Source organism: Pygocentrus nattereri, chromosome 27, assembly GCF_015220715.1.
Source record: "Pygocentrus nattereri isolate fPygNat1 chromosome 27, fPygNat1.pri, whole genome shotgun sequence".
Classification (NCBI taxonomy): domain Eukaryota; kingdom Metazoa; phylum Chordata; class Actinopteri; order Characiformes; family Serrasalmidae; genus Pygocentrus; species Pygocentrus nattereri.
Window position 1 is genome coordinate 13,640,997 of NC_051237.1, and position 12,775 is coordinate 13,653,771.

General features: G+C 42.8%; 1 protein-coding gene across 5 annotated transcripts in view; it reads left to right on the forward strand.

Annotated features, from left to right (window-relative positions):
- tnrc18 (trinucleotide repeat containing 18) overlaps window positions 1-12,775 on the forward strand; it is a 65,268-nt gene that overhangs the window by 12,666 nt on the left and 39,827 nt on the right. For all 5 annotated transcript variants that reach the window (XM_017703170.2, XM_017703169.2, XM_017703171.2 and 2 more), the window contains one exon: window positions 4,421-4,579. In XM_017703170.2, coding sequence (XP_017558659.1) covers window positions 4,421-4,579 — 159 coding nt within the window. The remainder of the gene's footprint in view (window positions 1-4,420; window positions 4,580-12,775) is intronic.

Consider the following 12,775-nt stretch of genomic DNA (forward strand, 5'->3'; position numbering starts at 1 on the left):
AAAATGTAGCAAAGGAGCAGTTTTATATATTTATTTAAATCACAATTTTGGTACATTTTAGTCATCCTAGATTCCTCTCTCTTCGCAGTGAATTTGTGCAGTGCTTAAGTGTTGCAGGGGACGGACTCTGCTGTTGAAACTAAACATAAACTAATGTGTACAGAGTGTATACAGAGTACTGTAAAACAGCGAGTTATCTGTGACTGTCTGAAGACCCAGTCCAAACGAGACACATTGTTTGACACAATTGAGGGCTTGGTGGAGTGAACAGGCAGTGACGCCTTTGGCTTAAAGCTTTAGAAGCACCCTCATCTATTAGGCAGAGCTTAGTTCAGCGTGTAGGAACTGCCGCTATATGCTGCAATTATTTTGTCACTCCCCTTTTGTCACTGAAGCTGAACAAAAGTTTTCGGTTTGAGCCCTGCAGTGCTGGAGAGGTGTAGGAATTTGGCTGATTGTGTGACATCCAGGTTGACTTGTTAGAACAGGTACGTTTTTGGCATGTTTTCGTTTTCTCACAGGTGCTGCCATGAGACGGAAAGTGATCCCAAATGCCTTGTTTTCCAGTGGGTGGTAACAATAGGAAAAGCAAAGATGCGGAGATCTCCTCCATGCAGTTCAGTGGTTTCAGAAATAGCTGGACTTCAAGCCACCAGGCATTTGGCATTTTCAAAAGAAAATGAAGAACAAAACCGCAGACTCTGGAAACACTTGGGCTTCTCAGAAATTTAGCTGTATCCCAAGGTAGTGGGACAGTCTTTTTTTTTTTTTTTTTTTTATTTATTCTTTGCAGTATTTAGCTAATTGTGATTATCTTATACTGTCTTTTATCTCATAGCCATTGCTTGTCATTATCATGCTTTATTGTGATGTTGGAAAAGAAATAACCTGCCCCTTTACTATGGCTGTTGGAATAGCTTTCAAGAGCATAGTAATTAACTGTTTTATGACTGCATAATTTATCTTGTTTCTGGGATGGTGCCACTTTTTTTTTTTTCCTTGGTATGGATAGTATGGAACGCATGCCCATGTTGGAATGTCATGCTGTCATGTTATCTGAGAGGTCAGCTGAAGTCATTTTGTAGGCTCAAGTTTTAACAGATTGCCTTTTAAAGCATGTGTTGTAGGCCTGGTTTGTACAGCCTTCACCTCATCGTTCAGCTTCCTGGCGTTTTTAGGCTTGGTTTTTCCTTTCTGTATTTACTTAACTAACTCACGTTAACTGTAAATGCTGTCCTCTCCCCTTTGTGTGAATTGCTGTGTTGTTTGAGGTTTTGCTTTTTTTTCTGCATTGTAATGCCGGTCATAATGCTGGCCTTTGTTGTGTAGTGCTCTGTTTTTTAGAGCAGGTGTTGTACTTTGGATCAGCTAAGAGTGGGTCTGAGTATTTTAATGGTCTTTTTTCATCGTCCTGTGTCTTAGTTTAAGGTCTTGAATTCTAATTAGTGTCCCTCTTTTCTCTAATTTACAACAGTTCTTTCGAAATTGTCTTTAAGGGTCTGGCTTTAATTACAGGGGGTGTGTGGTTTTGAGAGGGGTGGGATTGCGAAAGCTTACCGCAAGGCCTGTGGGTTGCAGTCGAGTTGAGCAACGTGAGCAATTAGGAAATTCCTGGGCCCTATTCAGCGCGTCTCTGACAGTGCCCTCATAGCTGGAGGAGGGAAAACGCTCAGCTCTCTGAAAAGCTCTCGCGTTTAGGAAGCTGAACTGCTCCTGACCTGCTGAACTCCTCACTCGTTCTCATGCGCCCAAGACGACAACCATGTCTGGCGTAAAGCTTGCTGATTGGAAAAGGCCGAAAGCGTGCAGGTTCTGAGGCAGCGGGAACCACTTGCAGATGGCATATGAATATTTCAGAAGTAATGTGAAACAAATGACTTTCAAAATTCTTTGCAAGGCCTATTTGGAAGTAGGTGCAGGTAAATGATCCCACCGACAGAGGGAGTGACTTTAAAACATGCAAGTTTTTTGGGAAACTGTTTGCAGATAGTGTGTCAGCTTTGAGGTTTTGCTTTATTTATTTGTCAGGGGCTCCCACTTACTGCTCAGGCAGCTCAGCAGACTTTGCCATGCGTGCCTTTTGAGGCTAGCATTTAAGCTGAAGTACTTTAAAAGGGATCTAAATCAGCTCTCCAGGTTGGAGTGAAGTAAGGGTGCCATCAACGCAGTAGAATAGATCCTGAGTCAGTCTAGAGCAAGCTGGAAGTTAGTGGAACAACTCTCCTATGGTACTTCTGCTTTTATAAATCCAAGCCACTCATGTTTTTGTGAATGTTTGGAATATTGGCTTTGGTTAGCATAAGTCGAAGCACATGGTTCTGCTGTTCTGGGATGCAACCCCCCTCTCTGGTGAGAAAATGCTGTCCAGATTTGCCATTTTTGTGTGTGTGTGTGTGTGTGTGTGTGTGTGTGTGTGTGTGTGTGAGGGACAGCGGCCCACTCCGACAAAAAGGCTTGCCGTCTGAAATGCACCACTGCCCTTTGTCAAATCACTTGACTACTCTTGCCGCTCACTTCTCCGGGCCATGTGTTGACCAGTCTTGCATATGAGTGCGTCCAGTTAGTGGTGAAAGCCAGCTATGTGTTTTCTCTTCTTCTTTCTAGGTTTGTCAAGCGGTACTTAAGTTCACATGTGATTTTTGAGCTTAGCTTACTGAAGACCAAGCTACCAAGAGTGGATTTCCTGTGGATTTTCCTCAGCCTCCTTTCTTCCTCTCTAGGCTGCTAGCTAGAAGCTAGGCACAAATCGCACAAAACCACAGTTAATGTTTCGATGCAGTCCAAAAGGTTCACATCTGCCAGCAGCGATAGTCTCCGCCTGCGTGGCCTAGCAGCTCCTCAGCGGAGCAGGACCTTCTTCTGCAGCAGGTTAATCACATGCTAACCCCTGCTACAAAGGCCTCATGTTGCTGTTGATGCCTTGTTGTTCCTCCTCCTCTTCTCATGCTAATGGACCGTTTACACATGCGGGAGGGGGAGGGAAAAAAACAGGCTCATTGTGGAAAGAGGCGTGCGTGTGTGTGTGTGTGTGTGTGTGTGTGTGTGTGCGTGTGCGTGTGCGTGTGCGTCTGTATGAGAGTGTCCATCTCCTGTTTGTGTAATAAGTGTAAAGGCTCCTCCCACGCCAGTCCAAGACGCTATGTGGGAAGGCTGCGAAGCTACATCACTGCAAATGAAACGGTCATTAATTTAGACTGTGCTTGTTTTTCGTACATAGAGCCCTGTTCGAAGTCAGGGTTTAATTCACTGATTTTAAATGCTATGAATATTCTTCAGGGGCTGGAATGTTTTTCTTTATCTCCTTCTCTCTGCTAGATTTAGACGCTCTCATTAAAAGCGAAGCTCTCACCCCGCCTCCACTGTGTACCTACCCCACCCGCATTTTTAAATGCTTCCCCAGGTCTCTGTGGAGTAACCATGTAAGTGGTATGGCTGCTGTTTTTATCCGGGTGCCTTTGAAAGAGGTTGGGGGCGGGGGGGGTGCTGGGTGGGGGGGTGAACTAAAGCCAGCGTGTCCTCCCCTGCACCAGTTGCGATGCTGGCAAATGAAATCTCACTTTTATTTAAACATTCTCACTCTTGAAGCTGCACATCTGGTGGCTATTGTAATGACAGTTAACATAACATTGAGGATGACTAATAATTATTCATGACATTTGTTTGCAAGCAAAAGCCAATTTGCGCTTGTGGTCTCTCTGCGCCGCTTGGTAAACATTCCTCTTTGAAAGAACATGAAGAGACCGCCGTTGCAGTGGAACCAGGTTAGAGGTTTGCGGCCCTGCTGAAATTCAAAAGAAACCACAACCCTCTAACCTCACCCTCCTCTGGGTAATCATTTCAGTTTTGCCCGAGCTCTTTTTGTCCCCTCAGGAATGTGATCATCTCAGATGACACCATGACACTTCTAGCTTTGTTTGCTACGTGTTTTTGCCTTGCTCATTCTAAACCTGTAGCGCTGCTGCTCGTGTGTTGTTGAATTGCAATTGTTTTTCACAATTTACTATCCATACTTTCATCAACATTTTACATTTCTGTATGTATACTGATGCTGTAGTGCGATCAGTGTACATTAAATATGTACTTAACGCCTATAGACAGCAGCTAGAGAAGGCTGCTGAATCTTGTAAGGTTTCTTCTGTAGCTTCTGTACCAAGCTTTGTTGAAGATATGGCCAGTTTCTGCCTTGTTCAAGTCAGATATGCACATACTTTGGCTTAAATAATAAAACTCATGTTTGCAACAGAAGATTAAAAGGTTTGTTAGCTGTACCAAACCTGAATAAAACGGTCATTGTGATCCCGTTGCTGTTTATTGATGGATTACAATACTTTAAGCCACAACATGAGCGATGATTAGTATGGTTTCATGAACTAGTGGACAATGCACAGCCCTAAAAGCCTGTGCTTTTCTTCCCTTGTAGGTGATGCCTTTCCAGGTGCCTCCAGCTTCCTTGGCGGCTACGTGAGTTCATCTAGTCCACACGCGGGGCCCAGCCCTCTGCCCTCTGACCCTGCTTTCAGAGCCCCCAACCCAGCCAGCCTGCAGATGGCCCAGCTCTGGGCTTCACATTCTCATGAAGGTAAGATCTAGCCACTGTATGAAATGTACGAAAGACATTGTGCAAAAATGGCATTCATGGGAGAGTTGCAGGGCACAAACCACTGTTGACCAAAAAGAACAGCTCATCTTACAATTGGCAAAAAACATCTAGATGACTCCCAGGACTTTTGGGCTGATATTCTGCAGAGTCAAAGGTGGAACCTTTTGAAAGATGCAGGTCTTGTTATATCGGGCGTAAAGCTAACATCACATCCCACCATAAGAACATCATCGCAGTAGTCAAAAGGTAGTCCGAAGTACACAAGCAAGTCCACCTCTGAGTGGCTCAAAAAATGTAAGGTTTTTTGAGTGAATCCCATTGAGATGTTGTGGCAGCACCTTAAACAGGCAGTTCATACTTAAACCCTCCAGTGTAGCCAAATTAAAACAACTCTGTAAAGAGAAGTGGGCCAAAATTCCTCCATACTGATGTAAAAGACTCATTGCAAGTTATCGCAAATGTTTGATTGCAGGTGTTACTGCCAAGGGTGGCACAACCAGTTATTAGGTTCAAGGGGCAATTACTTTTTTTTTTTGGTATGTGTTTTGAAGAAATCATTACCTTCAATACATGGATTGATCGTGTGAAAGCTGCATTTTGTGTTTGTGTTGTCTATCTTATATTAAAATTAGTTGGATGAAATTGGGTGAAGAGCAAATCCTTGTTCACAGCATTATGTACGGATGTATCTGTCTTTTCATCTCTTCTACATTAAAGGGTGGAGGAAAAGCATATTAGCAAGTCAGTGTTTTAAACAAACATAGAAGCCTTCTTTTACACAAGGCTGCTTTCGCAATATTGAGCTTAATGATCAGGTCTGTTGTTGGATCATCAGGCCAAGACAAAGACCAGAATCACAGGCAGGGTGTGGCAGGCAGCAGTTGTTGGTAGCCTCGTTCCTGCCCATGGGGGGCTTCTTCTTGAGCTGCTTTGGGTTTGTAGTTAATAGGATTTGTCTCCAGATTGGCAGTGTACAAAAAGAAAGCAAAGTTGAACTTGTAAGAAGGTGTGCGTCCAATGATAAGGCAGTATCTACTCAATATCTGCTCGTGCCTATCCAGGCCTAATCGCTTTATCCTCTCTTTCAGAGTCAGTTCCACAGATTCTGAGTGGCCTGCAGTTGCAACAGCTGAAGCAATAATTGGGTTTTGGCAATTCTGACATTAGGTAGACTGTTACTGCTACAGAATACCAAATTTGTAGCTTTTTTTTCTTTCTAGCGATAGCTGTTGAAGTGCAATGAGCAATAGCTAAAAAGAAGAAAGGATATTACATTTTATTGTATTATAATGGATGTAATATTAATGATGCGGTGCCCACACTTTTAAAGTGTTGTCGTTCCTTCATTAGCATTTTAAGTCTTCTTTTCCCACATGCCTCACACCTTACTGTTTTACCGTCATGCAAAAAGCCGTTTGCCGATGTGGGGCTAGCCCATGGACTGTAGATCTGATCTGGACTCAAGTTTTTGGCGTCACTCCTTCAAATTCCAAAGGAGCTCCCACCCTTCCATTTTGAGCAGGCTGCGGTTTGAGCTTACAAAATGGTTCGCATGTACGCCAAACAAATGAAAGGGATGCGACACGAGCATGGGTGTGGGTGGATTATTAACGAGGCTCGCTGAGGGGCCTTGCAGCCGCAGGCTTATGTTTCAAGTCTCTGCAGAGAAAAGTGCAGATCGTCTCTGAAGCTTTGGCACCGATCATAGTATGCCTGCTCTGCCCACATAGAAATGTGATGAATAGCTGACATTGAAGTGTACTCGGTCACAGTGGCCTGTGAAAATATTTGAACATGCGTGTTTATTCTGAAAGGCGCACCTGGCCCTTATTAACGGAGGGAAGTAGAAGTGGCAGCTGTGGAATTCTGCTATTTTTATGTAAGAAGTGTGAAACAATCACGCTCCTGCCCCTCCTCCCTCTCTCTCCCTAGACTACATTGAAAATGGCACACATCCACAGAAGAACAGACACAGTCTCATCAGATTTCTCTCTGAAGTTCACTTAATAAACATGAATCACAGCAAACTGTGAAATATTGGAGTTTGTAACAGCGGCCTTGGTATACGTAGGGTTCTTTGTGTGATAACCTCTCAAGCGGCAGTTGACTTTAAAATAGGCCGTCTCTATGTATGTGATCATCTGCTTTTTTTTGTTTTGTGGTCGAGCAAGTAGTGTTCCACACCGTAGAGCCCTTGTGCATGGCCTAGGCAGAGTTGGAAGCCAGCACCTCATTTGTATGCATGTACGATGTAGTAGAAATTGCCTGCCTTGGCTTGTAATTCAGAGGGTGATGCAGCCTTTGGTTCTGGAGTCATCAAATAATTAATGCTGGAATGATAAGATGAGTGTTTGCCCAGTGGCTTTATCTGCACTGTGCTCTGCAAACAGGATCTGTAATCAGATGTGCAGATAGCATGTGGCGCTCACCTTTGGACCATGTGCTGGGGTGGTATGGCGTGGCGACTACAGCACTGTTTGCCACGAGGATGTGATTGATAAAGTTTCCAGGCGTGCCAGTGCCATCATATTCTGCACTCAAGGAGAAGGGGATGCTTTGCCCCAGTTCTGCTGATGGATTTGTTGGGGCAGCGTGATGCTCCCTGCTGCTGATTGGAATCCAGATGACCTCCCCAAATGTTGACGTGGTTATAAAATAGGGAGTGTGAGAGATTGCCAACGTGCAGTGGAGAGGGACAGGACGAAGAAGTTTAGAGGAACTCTAAGGGAGGCCAGGAGAGCCAAAGGGGTTGTTAAGGTGTTGATGTGAAAGTGGAAACTCTGTTCTGCCCTTTTAATAACCTCCTCTGTTTGGGGTGGGGGGGCTACAGTGGGCCCGCAGCACATGGAGTATTTAACAGTTGAATAACTTAAGCCAAAAATGAAAATTGTCAAATATGAATGATCTTGGCTTTTGTACTTACCTTTTGGCTTAATTTAATTGGAGTACTGAAATCTTGCTTTGTGAAATACCCCCCCGATCATGTTAATGTTTTATTGTATGGGTGAAACTGCATTATGACCGTGCATCATAGAGGATGGTCATTGACTGATTAGCACCTCACTTCAGCTGTGTCCCAGCTCTTGTATCATTAGTAACTTCATGCATCTACAAGATTATGAAGCACTTTGTCCAAAATAGTGTGAAAATATGTAGTCTTGGACCCAATATTGTAAAGCCAATTGATTTGATGGGCTGAGTGTATTATTAATCTCCAGTATTCCTTGCTTTAAAGCACCTGTTTAAATTCAAGAAGGGATTCTTAATAGGGATGCAGTGATATGGGGAATTCTGTAAATATCTGCTGATGCTCACGTATATAAACAAAATATAGAAATTGGATCTCTGTGCATGTGTGCGTACAACAGTTTCCAAATTGCGACACTGCAAAATGTAAATAAAAGCAGAATAGACTAATGTGAAAATCATTTAGACTCTGTATTTAATTGGAAATATTGGAAAGACAATATTTCACATACTGAAACTGAAATTAATTTTTTTAAATATATGCCCATTTTGAATTTGATGCCAAGAACATGTTTCAGAGAAGTTCTTCTTATAACAACACTCTTAACATTTGGGAGATCAATTGCTGTAATTTTGAAAGTGAAATGTTTTCCCATCGTGCGTGTTACAAGATTTCACCTGCCCAGCAGTTTGAGGTCTCCTTTCTTATTTTTCGTTTTGTGATGCACCAGTGTTTCATTGGGTGACTACAGGTAGGCCAGTTTAGCACCTGGACTTTTTTACTATGGAGCCATGCTGCTGTAATATGTTCAGATTGGTTTGACATTGTCTTGATGACATAAGGCCTTCTCCAAGATGTCATCTGGATTGCGGCATATGTTGCTTCAAAACCTGTATGTATAGTACATCGTTAACTATGCATTCTGTGAGCATTTAGAAACACTGTGCTAGAACTTGTTAGGGTCTCCCTTTGCTCTCAAAACGACCTCAGTTCTTAGTGGCATGGATTCCATAAGATGTTGGAAACATTCCTTTGAGATTCAGGCCCATCTTGACATGGTTGCATCGTGCGATTCCTGTAGATTTTTAAGTGCACTTTCATGCTGTGACTCTCCTGTTCTGCCACATCCCAAAGGAGTTCTATTGGAATCAGATCTGGTAACTGGGAAAGCCACAGAAGAATTTTGAGCTCATCGTCATGTTCATGAAACCAGTTTGAGGTGACTTCTGCCTAATGACATGATGCACTATCATGCTGGAAGTAGCCTCTAGAAGATGGTGTATTGTGGTCATGAAGGGATTCATATGGTCAGCGATAATGCTCAAAAAGACTGTGACATTCAAGCGATGATTGATTTGATGATTGACCCCCACACCATTATATCACCTCCACCAGCCTGAACTGCTAATATAAGCCAGGTTGGGTCCATGGATTCATGCTGTTGGTGCCAAATTCTGGCCCTGTCATCTGTATGCCAGAAATTGAGATTCATCAGACCAGGCTATATTTCTCCTAGTCTCTAACTGTCCAGTTTTGACGAGCTGTGTCCACTGCAGCCTCAGCTTTCTTTTGACAAAAGTGAAACCTGATGTGGTTTTCTGCTGTTGTATTCCATCTGCCTTAGGATTTAATGTGCTCTGAAGCTGCTGGTTTGTATCTGCATGCATTTTATGCGCTGCACTGCTGCTATATGATTGGCTTGACTAGATAATTGTGTGAAATGAGTACTTGTACTGGTGTTCCTAATAAAGAGCTTGGTCAGTGCATTTCCCTGCAGGGCATCACCATTCTTGTTTTCATAGGTCATTTACATTACACATGCAAGTTTTAATATTGATTATTGGTTATTTTTCACCAACCTATAGGCTTACCGTAACTTTGTTTTGCCAGTCTAGTTCTGCCAAGTAAATAGCAGCCAAATAATTGAAGGTTGTGGTAGGATGTTTTACTTGGGTGCAAATGGCAGAAGTAGCAACATTTTTTTTTAAATGTATTTTTAACTTTTTCACTTGCATGCAACAAACTGTGTTCTGTGTTTTATACCTGTTCTGTGTGTGTCTTAGCATGTTACTCCAGCATCATCTGCTCTTCTGGAGTGCAGTGAATACATTGTCAAATGTTGGTTAGACTGGTCAGCTGAATCACAGCTGTCCATTTTGATTTTGATTTTGATTTTATTTATTTATAGCAAATAATCTGCTGATCCCAAAATTGGAACAGATTATTATTCTGCTGAAGAAACACCAGAATAAACAGGACAAGGGTGGGATAGGACCAGAATTGGGAACCACAACAGTGTCCATCCCCTAACTTCTCTCTAAACAACCCCTCACTTTTCTACAGGGTTACATGAGTATGCACTACGACTTTTTCTAGCCTCAAATTATTGTCAGTCAGTGAGGGCATCTTGAAGTCCTGGCATTCATGCTTTTGAATGTTCTTGGCTTCCTTGTTGATTCTGTTTTGAGACAGATTTCAAACTACATGGGCCACTTCACATGTAACCTTCACTCCTTAGTAATACATCCCAGGAGAATGATTCTAGGTTAAATCATTCTTGAGCTTCATGAAACCCTCTATCTTGCCATTTCATGATCACACTGACTTAAACCGTTTAATCTGTCAGATGGATTATGCTTTTTTTTTTCTTTTTTTTTTTATGCCCTCCAACTTTACTGCTGTTGTCTTGAAAGGTTATCTATCGCCTGACTAGCCAGTCTGGACATTGCTCTGCGTCGTGGCTTTATAGGTGCATTGTGGTTTAAGGAAGCAGAACCACAGGAAAGGGCTATGGACAGCCAAAACTAATTATCCTGCAGATATTGCCGAGGCTGAGATTTGCTTACTCTCACATTAGAGAAACAGAGATTAGACGTGCCCTAAATTGGAAGCGCCTTGCTTGCTTGCACTTCTCCCACGCCTTAGGGGGTATATACAGGAACACAGAAATAAACAGAATGGTTTCCACCCTGTCCCTGTTGCTATGGCTAGGATTTCTTCAGTCCTCTGTTGGAATGGTGTCGGAATGCCATCAACAGCATAGCACCATCATGTTACCTGAGATGGACTATATAAAGAGAGAGCCTTTGAACTTCCAAGCATGCTGGAGGGCTTTACAACTGGTGTCATAAATAGTCTTGGTGTATCTTAATCAGTACTTGGCTTGATTTGTTTCTTGGCTGAAATCAGGCATCCTAATAGACTGTGATTTTGTCTGTGGTGGTTGTGATTTGTTGATATTAAATGCAGTTGATGTTGATGTTCAGCCACACTGCACTTCCTGGGAACATCAGTGAATTCCATGTGCATGAGCACCTCTGATTAGTGAGAACACTCAAAGAACATCAATTAATTATTGGAAATATCATGGTGCACAGAATTGTGTGATTTAGATGAAGTACTCATTTGAAGTTTGTCTTTAGAAGAGCTTGATTGGGTTATAGTCAGCATAAATGCATTGATTAGTTCCTTCCGCAGTTTACTGATCAGAGGCCAATATTGGACTTTCGGTTAATATGGTATTGATTTCATTGCATTCTGATCAAAAAGACTGTGTGACCACTATGTGTCACAGATTATCAAAAAAGTGCAGCCATGATGCTCTGAGCTTTGTTTGTTGTTGATTGTTGAGCTTCAGGGAGTTTGTTGCTATTTCTCACAGGTCAGTTAAGTCTAGGCCTGCTAAACAGAAGAAATTTAAGTTTGGGGTGCTTATCTTTTTGAGGTTGGTTGTACAAAACATGCAAATAAACAGCTTGCCTAGTGACTTCGGGGAAGGACTGATTAATATGACCATATTCGTGTCTCCAGCTGACACAATACTCCATTTAGAGCTCTGCTGACCTCATGCTTTTAGTACGTTTAAGGACCTAGGCTGCCCAGGCATGTGAGACTACTGCTGCAGAACAGCCTTGATCTTCCTCCTCTATAACCTGAGTGCTTCTGCCGTTTACCCTCTAATAAACACTCATTCAGGCTTCTGGAAACACTCATTAAGATTGGCTGGCCTCTGACCTTGCCCCTGGAAGACCCTGTATCTATTGTGTGTCTCTCTAAAGAGGGACCCATGCAATGAAAGCTTGAGTCATGTATTGATGGAGCCTGATTGTAATTACATAGAGACCACATCTAATCCATTAAGTTTTAGAATTCTTCATGAAATGGAGTCATCGGTACACTCAAAAGAAGAGTGTGTGTGTGTGTGTGTGTGTGTGTGTGTGTGTGTGTGTGTGTGTGTGTGTGTGTGTGTGTGTGTGTGTGTGTGTAGTGGCCTAGTTTGCTGAATTTTCCATGCGTAGTCAGTTGTGAAAGGTATTTTCAGTTTCTTTGGAGTTCTAATACACTGAACTGTTATGCCTACTTTTCTTCAGTGAAAGAAAGATGTAGGGGAATGTTAAGAGTGTTCAGTGGCTATGGGTCCTCCAGTGTAGCAGGAAAAACATCCAGTGTGATGGCTACTTGACCTCCTACAGTGATTTTTTTTTTTTTTTTTTTTTTTTTTTTTTTTTTTTTTTTTTTTTGTGGCAATGTACCCTGAGGGGAAGTGAGCATTTAAGGCCTGTTTTAATTCCTTTGATTTGCTTGGCAGGTTTTTGCCAAACCTGCCCTCTACTCCCTTCAACAGTCCCAGTGTTTATAAGGAAAGGATTGAATCTAGGACTGTATGAGTTGGTGGTGACTCATCTCTTTTAGGGTTTCTTATGAGTCATAGTGCCACCTTCTGACATCTCTCCATGCCCCTTAACCCCCCCTCCCCTCCCAAATATGGCTGTAAGGGATTTCAATAATATATGCTTTGGAAGTGCTGGTTTGTTGGGGGAGGGGAGAGAAACAATCCATTTGTAGTAGTGCGCATGGCTCCAAGGATAGAGTTACTGTGGGTTCAGCACGCGCCGGGGGCCAGGGCGTTTAATGCTTGCTTTGTGCTGCCAAGTTTCTCCTTAATAGCTGCAACAGGTCGGGGCAGTTTTCTCCGCTGCTTTGGGCTCATTCTGCCTATAAATATACACCCACCTCTCCTGTGCTGCTCACATTGGAGACTTGCACTCCAGAGCCCAATTCCCCCACTCGGCCACCCCTGTAGAATTCAGCCGTTAGGGCCAAAACATGAAGGAGGCACTTGCCTGACTCTTTATTCATATGGGGTGTTGACTTCTAGCATCTGCTTCTCCCTCTTTCTCTGAGAAATGGCAGTTATTTTTATCTTT